Consider the following 12,476-nt stretch of genomic DNA (forward strand, 5'->3'; position numbering starts at 1 on the left):
GCAGCCACAGAATGGCGATAACTGACCCAAGAAATAGCCCTTTGTAAAATCACCAGCGTGCCATCTGCAAGCCCTAAACTCACGCGTTTTTCATGATGAGCTGGAGGGAAGGGAAAAAAAAAAAAAAAAAAAAAAACAAAAAAAAGAAAAGGAACAAAAAAAAAAAGGATCATGTTAAAAAAAAAAAAGCTCTGCTCCAAAAGATACACAAACTGCTGCAGAATCCTGCCTGCCCCTTCTGCAGCAAAGCCCAAGGGAAGCTGCTGATGAGTCAACAGCCAGCCTCCGTCGCCGACCGAGGAAAGGAAGTCCAATCTCAACACTCGAGAACAAAGTGTGCTGGTTCGTAACAGTACACGCTGAGAACGAAGCCTCGGAAAGCCCTCCCCGGGCTGGGAGCCGTGCTGCCGCAGGGATACAGCCTGGCCGCCATCCAGGGCTCCCTCGGAGGAAGAGGGAGAGGTGAAATCCAGGCATTGCTGGGACATTTGCATCGCGCCGTCCCGCTGCCGGGCCAGCCTGGCCGCAGCTCCTCGGCGCTACCACGCTCCACACCGCGGCCAAGATCGCTCCCGGCGTTATTTTCTCCCTTCGCTGGAGCCGCTCCCTCCCTGTGCTGGCTGTTCTGGATGTGGCATCCAGCCCTGCTGGGATGAGCTGGTCTCCGCTCACCAGGAGAAGAAGGGAAGAAGAGCAGGGACGTGCCCTACTCCTACACCCATTACTGGTGCACCAGTTAATTCTCCTCCCCGCCCCAGTACACTCACTTCCAACACCACTCCCCGCGGGCTGACCTGCTCTGTGTGCCTCCTCTTGCTCTCTTTTGCAACGATGCTGGTAGCGCAAAACCACAACATGGAACACCGCTGCCAACAACTCCGCACCCTCTCAAAGAACTGCTGGACCTCCTGGAGATGTGGGGGCAACCCTTTATGGGACTGGAGCCCACTAAAGAGCAACACAGCTCGAAGGAGGTGAATGCCGGGCAGCTCCACATCGCAATCCGGGCACAGCCAGCCCCGCACCAGCTCGACGCATGCCCAGCGGCGCAGCAAGGAGCTGCTTTACCTGCGTGTGTGGCCATCGGAGGAGAAGGACCAGAGGGGACCCGAGGGAGGAGGACGGGAGGGTGACACAAACACCATGCCGATGTCGTGGACGGCATCGCCGAGCCGGTACTCGCGGAGGTTGTGCTTTCCTGTTGCCACAGCGCTTGCTGTTTTCTGATAAAACAGGGCCACAGCAACGATGCAAGTAGGGATCTGCAACACCAAGAATATCTGGGAAGCCTGCCAGCAAGAAGCAGCCTTCCTGCTCGTCCTCCCGCTGTGTGCAAATTCACAGGAAACAGAATCTACAGCACATATTAATGTGGCTTAATGCGAGATCCAAGAGCCACCTCTCGATCCTGCCTGCGTCCCTGTCAGCCTGGGGAAGGAGCCACATGCCAAAAATGCTAAATCGTTAAATAAAGGAGGAATTAAAACCCGTACAGGTGCATAAAACACCACGTAGGTGCCGCCGCTTTATGGAGGGATGCTCTGCTGAGCAACCTCAACGCATCGCCGTGCATGGCACCGGCATCGCTGCCAGTGGGTAGGGATGAGCCCGGCTCGGGTCCCTGCACACCCGCTCTGCAGAAAGGGCTTCACACCCTCGTACAAGCACCCGTGGCAAACCAGCAAGGCCCACTTTCCTCTTGGGTGTATCACGGCGTGATTCTGGGAAGACAAAGCTCATCTAAAGCTTCTCTTTCCCATTTACAACAGGAGTGGTACCCGCAGCCCTGATGCTCCGAGACCGTTGCAGTAACTCTTCCTCCTACTTTACCTTGCATAATCCTTAAACTCAAGCCGTGCTGAGATGCTCCAACATCGCATCCAGCACCCAGCTGCGCTCCCACACCAGACTGGGACCTTGTACCCGGCTCTACCACTGACTCATGGTGGAAATCTCCGTGCCTCAGTGTACCCAACTGTAAGGTAACTGTAGAGCTCACAGAGGGGCTGTAAGGCTCATCTCTGGTTCTGGAAAGCCAGTGGAGATCCCTCGGCTACGGGCTCTAACGGAGGTGGGATGTACTGTCATCGCTGGGATGCAGCATCACCACCACCCACATCCCAAGGCGGGTGACCTGGAGATGCGCGGGCAGAGGATGCCAGCCTGCCGCTCCCTGCCTGTCGGAAGGGAAACTCGCCTCGAATCCTCATTCCCCTGCTCTCATCCGACTGCAAGCAGCTTTTCTCGCCACGCTGGAGCCCTTCAAGCCTTGGGCAATTCTCAGGCGTGTTACCGTACAAAATAAAACCCTTTTCAGTAGCGAGGAGCCAGAAATGATTGTGGAGAGGAAAGAGATGAACTCCTGCACTGCCCGATAACCCTGGCACGCGGGTGGCCGTCGGCAGCATCCGTGCCTCCCAGGACACCGCGGCAAGAGATGCTGCACCTCTTCCCCCACCGCTTTCCTTGCAACTGCACTGCAATTTGTGCTAACCTAGAAAGGTCCCTCGAGTTTAAGGTGGCTCTTAGCGGAGGCATTTTGAGACAGTTGCTTTCTGGGGAAAGCATTCCTTAAAATACAGCTCTTTCCTTCTGCCTCACCCCCAGCTTTTGACATTTTAGAGCTCCAGAAAAAATAAAATGTTTCAAAAATCTAATTTTCAGCTTTGGAGGTACAAAACCTAGAGGCAGGGTGCGGGTAGGAAGAGCTGGTTTCCAAGCGCCCAGGCGAGAGATGAAAAGAGCAGCAGCGGCTGCGTACAAGGCACTTTTCCGAGGGTGAGATTCGTCTCTGGAGTGGGAAGCGACTCTCGCACCCTCCGCGACAAAATCTGCTCGCTGCCGATCGTTCAGCCCAGGAACCAGACCCCTGGGGTCGCAGGATGATGGGCTGAGTATTATTTTGCTGGCAGTGCTTGCCTGCTCTCCAGCTCCCGGGACTCTAGTGGCTTCTCCCCCCCCTGCCTCCCTCTGGGAATTTCACATGGAAATGGCTGTCGGGAGTGACAACGTTAGGACTGGATTACCATGGGCATCCATTCCCTGCTGCTGCAAAACAAAGGGCAGGATACTCCGTTACACCCTTGCATTACACCTTCGAGATGGGGGGGGAAGCAAAATGCTGCTCCGACAGCAAGAAAGAGCAGCAGTTGCTGGGCTCCAGATTTCCCCAGTCTAGAAAAAAATCAGTGCTGGGCTTTTTTTTTCAGCAGAGAAAGGAATTCCGATTGCCCATATCTGACACAGGGAGGATCTGCTGGGTTTAGGTGAAATTTTTTGTTTTGAGTAGGGAAAAAGGGAAGTTTGGAAGCAAAGGGGGAAAGTGGTGCAGAGCCCATGGGGCAGCACCGACAGGGTGAAAACAAAATCAGCAGCTCAGGTGGGACCAGCGAGGTACCCGCTCGCTGCTGCCGGGATGGAGACAGGGGCAAATTAAAGCAATTAAACTAGGGAGGTACATGGAGCTGTAAGGCTTTTTAAGGCTGCTCTCTTTAGGCAGATGAAATATAGTCATCTCCTGGAAAAAACTACTTGACATTTCTCCAAAGGAGGGCAAGCTGCAAGAGGGAGTTGTCTAACACTGGCGATACGAAAGGGACTGCAGTCTTCATCTGTCCTTGGCAGTCCGAACGCTGCTCTCTCCATCTCCGACTCTCACACTGGTGGCCCACGTGGGAAAACATCGAGGGCAGGGATGCTATCGGAGGGAGAACTGCTCGGGAGGAGCACACCCGTCTCCGCTTTGCCTTCTGGTGTGCATGTGGAGAGATGCTGTCCTGATTAAAAAAAATCTGGCAGTGTCACCCCTTGCTCCCCTGGGATGCGCATCATGGCCACGAACCAGGTGTAACCATTAACGCTGCCATAAAATGAGCTCTTCATTCCACTCACATCGCACTAGCGAAGGCAAAATGTCCTCAACGGGCTTCAGTCCGAGGACAAAGCCCTTCAGGCCATGCCTGCTGTCTTGCCACCAAAGAGAGACGGTTCAGGCAGATGAGACACGGTGCAGGACAGACAGATGGAGCAACAAGAGAGGAAAGACCTCCGAGGAAGACAAGGCTGTGGGTAAGCAGCACGATCCCGCAGCAGCCCGGGAGGAGCAGCCTGGGATGAGAGGGGCATGTCGCAACCCAGAGGGGCTGCAGAAATCCACCTGGGATTAGCTGAGAGTGATGGAGCCACTAACGAGGATCTTGGAAAGGTCACAGAGAACGGCTCAGATTTCAGATGACCAGAAGACGACACACATTATCTGCCTTTAAAAATGAAACTCAGGAAAACCACCGAAACAAACAAGCCATCTCTGTGAACGCACACAGAAAATAACACAGGGTAAGAACCACCCGACATGGGCTGGGACCTGGGTGGTGGGTGGATAGGAGAGCAGCAAATGGGACCCGTCTTGACTTAGCAAGGCTTCAACGATACCTATCAGGAGATGCTCGCCGGTGTCCGTGGGCTGTGCCGAGACCTCTGCGGGGCCGGGCTTCCTCGCACGGACACGGGGTACGCTTGCTCGGTCTGCTGAGTTTAACTCCGACAAAGGAGAAGTCACAAACTCTTTGGAGAGCAAGGCTTGAACTCAAAATGGTGTTGAGGCATTGAAGAAAGAGCTGGAACTATTGCAAGAGGCAACTCGTCAAGGATTACGGAATAGCACCGAGCTCGAGAATAATCAAATGAGCAAAATAACCCCAAGAATTAGGAAATTCTTCAGAGGAGGATCTGATGGCGGAAGTGAAACCCAAGCTGAAGGTGAGTGGGCAGTGCCAGGCCGTGGTGGGGTGTCTGATGTCCCCTCCGAAGCCTGTGGGCATGTCCCTGTGGTGACACGGGCAAAACCAGGGGAAGCCTGGAAGACGGTGACAAAAATGTTCACAACTCCAGAAAACACGACCTTTGATGGAAGCTTGAAATACATGGATCTGCTTAGTCTAGAGGAGAGAGGACTGAGAGGAAACAAGATAGTGGCCCCCCAAAATGTGAACGATATTGGGAAAGGGCTGGTACCAGAGCGGGACAGAGTGGGATGGGGACCTGGGAGGGACGACCTATACCAGGCATTGGCAGAGCTGCCCCAGGACCCCCACAAACAAGGGCTCAGGGAAAAGCAGAGGGGCATGTCTGCAGCCTGCCCCATGCCCCGGCAGCCCCCAGGGCTCAGAGGTCTGGGATGCAAAACCTCACTCGACGGAACGCCGGGAAGCAGCGCCCGCAGGCAGCCCGCTGTTCAGGCTGGCTTTACATGGGCACCGCCAGCCCAGGCAGTGCCGAGCTATCACTTTTCAGCTGGAAATAGCACCGGCATGAGCCCTCAGCTGGGGAGCAGAGCGCTTGTGAGTCCAGACTGCGGTTAGCTATCAAAGACAACTAAAGAAAGATATTCCACACATAGGGGTTTTCCCCCCCCCTCTTTTTTTTTTTTTTTCCCAAGGATTAAATCAACTCAACAGCCCCCTTTACAACTTCCCTTTTGATGTGTTCAGACTCATTAAAGTTTCATTTCTTTCTCTGTTTTCCCCGGGGGAGGAAGGGGAACGTACACAAAAGTTTACTTCAGAAGCGGGGTCGGCAGCTGCAGCAGCAGCTGCTGTTGCTGTGGGACAAGCGCAGCCTCCGCCGGCCTCCGTGCCTTACCCAAATCCCTCGGCAAAACGCGTCCTCCCGCAGCCGCCCCGCTCCCACGCACAGCCCCAGCACCACACCGGCACGATGCTTTTGCGAGGGTTTTTGCAGGATGCGCGCCCAGGGTCGCATGCCACAAAGGGAGCACGAGAGCTGCAAAGCTCCTGCAAACCCTGCAAGTTTTCGGGTCCCACCCTGCGAGTTTTGGGGTCCCTTTCCAACCTGCCCGCTTCCACCCACCGGCAGCACCAGCCTTTCCCCCCACGGCTTCGGCCATCGCCCTGGGATAATCCCTGCACATGGTGAAGTTTCTTTTCTGCCCGAGCAGCTGTTTAAGTGTCTATTTTAAAACTCAGTTCCCTATTTTAAAATAGCTAATGAGACACCGATCTAGGCCGATAGACATCGTCTCTACAAGATCCAGGAGATGCCTGTCTATTCGCTGGGCTCCTTTTCCCAAGCCCCGAATCTCAGCATGCCCATCACGTTTCCAATACGCACGAACAGCTTGCATGGTAAAGAGGGAAGTTTTTAATTTAAGGGCCAACTCCTGCACCCCTGCCGTGAAATACCAACGGCACAGCCACGTGCTTCTAGATGGAGATGCATCAACCAGCCAGGCAGAGGCTGACGTTCTGGGTGATTTTCTGTTGGTATTTTTTTATCCTCCCTTTGATTTTATCAGAACTTTTTAAAATTCCCCAAGCAAAAGCAAACAAGGAGCTGGCCTGCCTGGCACGGCTCCTCGCCACTGCCCGAGAAAAGCCAGGCGCACCCAAGAGGGACTTTCAGAAATCAACTTTCAGAAATCAACCGTGGCAGGGTGCGGTGGGATGTCCCCGCGCATCCCCTTTACGCGCTCTCCGAGATGGGGTGCACCCCACCGAGGCAGAAAGGACCCCACGGAGAGGTCCAGCCCTAGGGGATCCTGCAGAAGGGACCCCACGGAGGGGACCCCACGGAGGGGACCCCGCTTGCTTACCTGACCACGGGCTCGGGGATGGCCTCGGCGCTCGCCGGCACCTGGACGCCCTTCTCCCACTCCTGCCTCCAGGGATCGGCCAGGACGTAGTACTCGTCGGGGCTCAGCTGGAAGGAGTCGGGGATCTTCATGGCCGTTATCAGATCCGTCCGGAAAACCTGCGCCGGTTTACAAAAAAAAAAAACAAAATCCAAGAGGCAGGGTGAAGGGGACTGGCAGAGGCTGGGTGCACGCGCGGTCGGGGAGGGGGCCCTGGGGAATCGGTCCCCAAGGGACAGCGCGGCGAGTGCCTGCGCCCCCAACGGTACGGCTTCAGGGTGGTGTTTTATGTCACCTCCAGGGTGAGATTTGGGCAGGAGAAGAAGCCACGCAGGCAGGGATGGACTCTCCTGCTTGGCCAGGCAGCGCCGAGAGTCCGAGCCCCTGCGGCTGCAAGCCCTGCGAGGTGCCCCAGCCCGGGCAGACGTGAAATCCAGCCGCAGGGTGCAAGCCTGGCCGAGACATACACCAGAAAAGTAGTATTAAACTAAAGAAACAACAGGCTGCTTTCTCTTAGGGGATCAATGTTTTCAACACAGCCACACGAATATCTACTCCAAACACCGAGGGGTGTACAGCGACTGGGGGCTTCTCCACGTTCAGCCTTACTAGGAGAAATAATGTTCTTGACATGAATGAAGCTGGGGGAAACACAGAGCCACCTCACTGCCCCGAGCAACTCTGTGTCCCCATCATGTCACCTCACTGCCCCGAGCGCGGACAGCCAAAAACTGAAGGTATCCATCAGGGCTCGACTGCTCCAGTGGCGACTGCACTCCAAGGAGCAAAAGGCAAAATAAAGCTAGGCTGGGTTGCGCTAGAGCTAGAAAATATCCAACTAAAAGGTGATCTAGGTGCCTGCTTAGACATCCACAGCCAAACACACAGAGATTTTTCCTGACCCAATACATCTCCTGTGAGATCGACACTGGACCCCTCCTCTATGACAATCCTCCAGCCCCTCAGACAGTAAATGGGGTCGTTCTCCATCTCACTTCTGGCCCTGCAGAGTCTTCCCCCAATACACCACAATGAAAAACTCATTCTAAAAAATCCCTCACGGTAAATAAGGTATTCCTTCCAGAGGGCTGCCTGACAGCAATGACTCGAGCAATCCTGCCTCTTGCAGCATAAAAATAAATTGTCAATGAAAATGGATGATGTCTCCTCTCTACCATCTGCTATTAGCTGAAATGATAACCGATGGTGCCAGCAATCATGCCTGGACACCATCTCGGTCCATCCACTGCACCCCTGCTACTTCTGTGTTACCTTCTGGGGGGCCAGGATGGATCAGGTGTTTTCTTCAGATGCTGTTTATCTGTTCACAGAATCTATTCTCCAAATGAGTATTGCTTTGTCAGAAGCACAGTAAATGATACAATATGGTTTTACACTTTCGATATACAGTTAACATGCTTTGGAGAGTATTTGGGAAACCAAATCGGCTGAGATGCAGGAAACTAGACATTAACTAAGACCACTGAGACCAGTATTTAGGTCAGTTTGTTTAATCCTCAGAGTCTCAGCTGCTAACCCAATTAGAGTTAAATACAATACATAAACAACCTTTTCTATGTTGGGACCTCTCTGAATTTTACTGGCACTTTCCTCCTGATGCATCTGCTTGGAGACATTTTTGACTGCATCTATATAAACCTGATTTGAGTTGGCCAGACACAGTCTCAGCACATCCTTCAATAAACATAATTAACAGCCTACATATTACAGTCAGAATTAGGCTCAGTTTGAGAAAGATCGGCTTCCTTTAAGTCTCCATGTGCTACAAATGCACGGTTATGGATGCCACAGTAACCTTTTACTGTGTTGCCAGTGTGAGAAATTAAAAAGAAAAAATTAAGAAAAATGTTAATCAAACACGAGAAGGGATACGTGAGGTGTCCAAGTCCTTCCAGTGCCTGCACACCAAAACAAGCGAAGTAACCCCACTTTACCTTGTTTTCTAAAATACAGTGTACAAACACACCCCCTTCTTGACACCCGCCCATTGCCAGGATCACAACTCGGGCAGACGACATCTCCGTTACCCAGTGCTGGTGCCCACCTCCGATGAGGACAACGCAAACCCGAGCGAACCTCCCCACCCCGGACCGCTCTGCTTTGGGCGACGAGATGCTCCCCCCGTGCCTGGACCACGCGCGGTCGAGGGCAGCGTCGGGGGCCGGTGCCACCTCCCTGCTCCGGCCACCTACACCGGGGCAGGAGCGTGGCAGCACTTCTACGCTGCTCCATTTGCAAAACCGTTATAGAAAACGCCGTTTTGGAGACACTCGGCCTTGGGATTCGTGGGAAAAGCCAGGTAGGAATGGTTTCCAAAGGTGCTGGGCACCCAGCAGCTTTTCAAAACTCCCCAGACCGGACCCTGCTGACACGTAAGTGCCCTCCACCTCCCTCTCCACCAACTCAGCTGCATCCCAAGGACACCCATTTCAATGCTGAGGCTGAACATGCCATCAGGAGCAGGACATCACCATTTCATGGCATGCAAATCTAAACAACTCCTCCAGGAACCCACCCAGCACGGTGCCGGCAGCACAGGGCAGCGGGCACGATCACGCTCCTGCCGCAGGGCACGACCAGCAAAAGGGGACGTGGGACTACCCCTTCCAGGGCAACTGGCCCCCAGAAAAGTCCAGCCGTGTCGTTAACCTGCCCTGAGCAGTCTGCCTCCCCTCGGGGGGCTGGCACCCACCGCAGCAACACCCTTTCCAGAGCCTTACCCCAAACAAGAATCCCCGTTTTCTTTTGCAAAGTCAGCACCGGGCGACAGCTTGAGAGGGGACGGGCCCCATCGCTTCGAGGTTAACACCAGGGGTGGGCAACCACGGCGGATTTATGTCAACGCCTGGCCCATCACCTTCCTCCTACCGATGAAGAGGAGCCTGCACCGTGTCCTGGAACCAGTCCGGGCAGGAGCTGGCAGCACCACTGGGGAGCCCTGGTCCCCCCCAGGGCTGCCGTCCATGGGCAGGAGGTAGAACGGCTCCATCCGATCCTCGTGTCAGAAACTAAACATGTTTTGCTTTGCTGATAATTATTACTTAGGTCATTTCTTTAGTACACTCAGCTTTTTGCTGGGGTCATGGCTTTGGTGGTTCAGGCGTCCAGGCAGCATCCCACGGGCAGCTGGCCGTGCATCCCACACCACTCACCGCTGCTCCGAACCAGCGGGACCAGCCTCACCAACGCTTCGCAACATCCTCAGCAGATGCAAAACCCTCCGGCAATCCGCTGCGCGTACCTCGCAGCCTCCGCGTTGGAAAACGCAGCAACGGCATCAGCCCTCGGTGTAATTTCTCCCCTCTGCATGGTGTGGATCCCAGGCTCGTGTTTTCCTGCATTAAGTCTTCCCCAAATTCATCCCCTCTGGCTCTTCAGCTCACATCGGCGTAGAAGCTTAGTTTTAATTTTAAGCCAAATAAGCACGATTGTATCTATTTCCCTGAAGATGATAAGACACGTCGCAGGCTGGATTTGCAATCTCGCTACTTCATTTATTTAGTCCTTCTTGGAAAACAGATAAGCTCGCCCATCCAAAGGCAGCACGCACGCACGCACTTTATCACAGCGATGCCTCTGTCTTTTCATGAAGAACTGGAAATGCTCAAATTATTAACTATCAAAGCAGAACACTTTAGAAATGATAGAACGGCACAGAAATTGTAAAGGAAAGTAGATCAGTTGTCTGGAAATCTCCCAACAGCTAATACGCTCAAATTGTAATCTAAATGTCTTTTTGTTTTGAATTGTCTGGGATTAGGGTTGGCAAAAGACTCAATTATTCTACTCAAACTCTTCTGAATTATTTATGAAAACCAAATAAAGGATAAATTGGGCACTGATGAACCGAGGACCTGGCGGTGAAGAGAAAGTTGGGTACCACAAAACAAGCAATTTTCCCTCAATAGGAGTGTTTACTGTTTCTCCCCGGCCGCAGGAGCTGACAAATTGTCTCCGAGGCCAGGCTGCTCCGCTCCCCGCTCCCCCCGCCACCGCCGCAGCCCTGGCCAGGCTCCGTCCTCCCCTTCCAGCCCGGCAGTGGGATCCAGTTTATTGCCTATTGATCTGCCGGCAACGGGGAAGGCCAAACCGAGACGTTCGCTTTATTACCTCTGCTTGCTCGGGAACCTCAGGCAGGTTTCAGCGATGCTCAAGAGATGCATCGCACCGATGCTCAAGAGATGCATCGCACCGATGCCCAGGGGCCAGCCTCACCCTTCGCTATGGTCAGCTTTAAAGATGGGGAAAAAGAACGTGAAATTGCAAACTCCCAAGACATTTTTGCCTTCGTACTGCCAAGCGAGAGGGACCAGGAGTCGGGGTCGGCGTGCTCGTGCAGCCTCGCACCCCAGGCAGAAGAAAGGCACAGGGAGAAACTCTGTCTCTTGGTCCCCACTGATCCCACAGCCACAAGGATGAGCCAAGGAGAGTGTTTCACGGCAGGGCAGAAGGAAAAGGCAAAAAGAAGGGAGGTGCCCAATGATCCAGGAGCTGCAGCAGGAAGGTGAATCTGGCAGCTCCGGCCGGGGGCTGCACCTCTCGCTCCCCATTGCCAGCCCTGGGCACCCACGGCAAGACCACCCCCGGACCCCGCCACGGGTCCCGCTGCACCCACCACCGCCTTCCCACGCTGCCTACCGAGCACCAGATTATAACATGCAAAATGCAGGATATTACAGTGATGGATAAAGAGTAAGAATGGATAAAAATACTCCTGAAGATACCATTCCTCAGCACAAGCGTACCCAACGAGGCACGAGCTGCAAACCATCGAGTACCGTTTGAAAGCGGCAATCGCTGCAGCGGCTTCCATCACCTCCACTGCCATTCCCAAAGCAACCCAATGGCCTCACGTCTCGCCTTCCCAGCCAGCTTCCCCTGCTCACATCCATGTCGCTCATACACCAGGCGGCAGGTTAATTCCCAGTGTGATCACACCGACCTCCCCCCCAGCAGCTCAGGCCACCAACACAGAGCTCCTGCTGCTCCAGCTTACCACCAGCTGTGTGGAGAAGCTGCCTGACACAGTCCCATCCACATCTTTTTGTGTAGGAAACAACTTCTAGGCAGTTCTTGCTCCCTGGACCGAAGAACTGCTGGGCAGTCACAGGCTCGAGCTCACCCCTCCTGTCCCAGGAGGGTCCAGGATCCAGCCGCTCTGGGTCAGCTCCATTTCCAAGGTCTGTAAGCCTTTAAGTTACCCTCGGCACTCACATCTCACTGGCCGGGCAAGCCTGCGTTACTGATCTCTACGATTTCCCCATCCTTTCAGCCCACCAGTTTGCAGTGTTGGACTGACTGCCTCCCCAGGACAGCTGGTCCCGGCGGTCCAGGAACGTGAAAAGTCACTGGGATACCAAAGCCATCGCATTCCCCAACGATACATCAATATTTTTTGTTATTTCTGTAATCTGCTGTTGTGAAGCAAAAGCTGTGTGGATTTCCTCTCTAAAAAAAAATGTAAAAAAACCCCGAGCTGATTAAATATAACACATCTTCCAATTTTCACAGCCTAATGCTTCACTCCACTCCAGCCTGGCGTGGGAAGGATGCGCCTGTGGTTATGGCAGGGACCTGCAAGGCAGGGGTTGGATTCAGCTCCTCCCCGAGCCACCAGCACCTCGTACATCGGCCGCTCCACCTCGCAGATCTGCCGCTTCACCCGCCAGACGCAGCCGTTCCGTCGTTCCCTGCACCCTCAGACGGCTGCAAGGTACCTCCAGGAACTCTCCCGTGGACCAGCATCCATTTGTCCAACACCTGGAGAACCTCAGAGAGAAACACCTACCCCTGGGAGGAGATGCCA

General features: G+C 54.0%; 1 protein-coding gene across 6 annotated transcripts in view; it reads right to left on the minus strand.

Annotated features, from left to right (window-relative positions):
• JADE2 (jade family PHD finger 2) overlaps window positions 1–12,476 on the minus strand; it is an 85,403-nt gene that overhangs the window by 54,742 nt on the left and 18,185 nt on the right. For 4 of the 6 annotated variants that reach the window (XM_069772458.1, XM_069772454.1, XM_069772456.1 and 1 more), the window contains exon 4: window positions 6,611–6,768. The exons of the other annotated variants lie outside the window; for them this stretch is intronic. In XM_069772458.1, the coding sequence (XP_069628559.1) occupies window positions 6,611–6,768 (158 nt within the window). The remainder of the gene's footprint in view (window positions 1–6,610; window positions 6,769–12,476) is intronic. 6 annotated transcript variants of the gene reach the window in all.

The sequence above is a fragment of the Haliaeetus albicilla genome, chromosome 27 (genome assembly GCF_947461875.1).
Source record: "Haliaeetus albicilla chromosome 27, bHalAlb1.1, whole genome shotgun sequence".
Lineage (NCBI taxonomy): Eukaryota > Metazoa > Chordata > Aves > Accipitriformes > Accipitridae > Haliaeetus > Haliaeetus albicilla.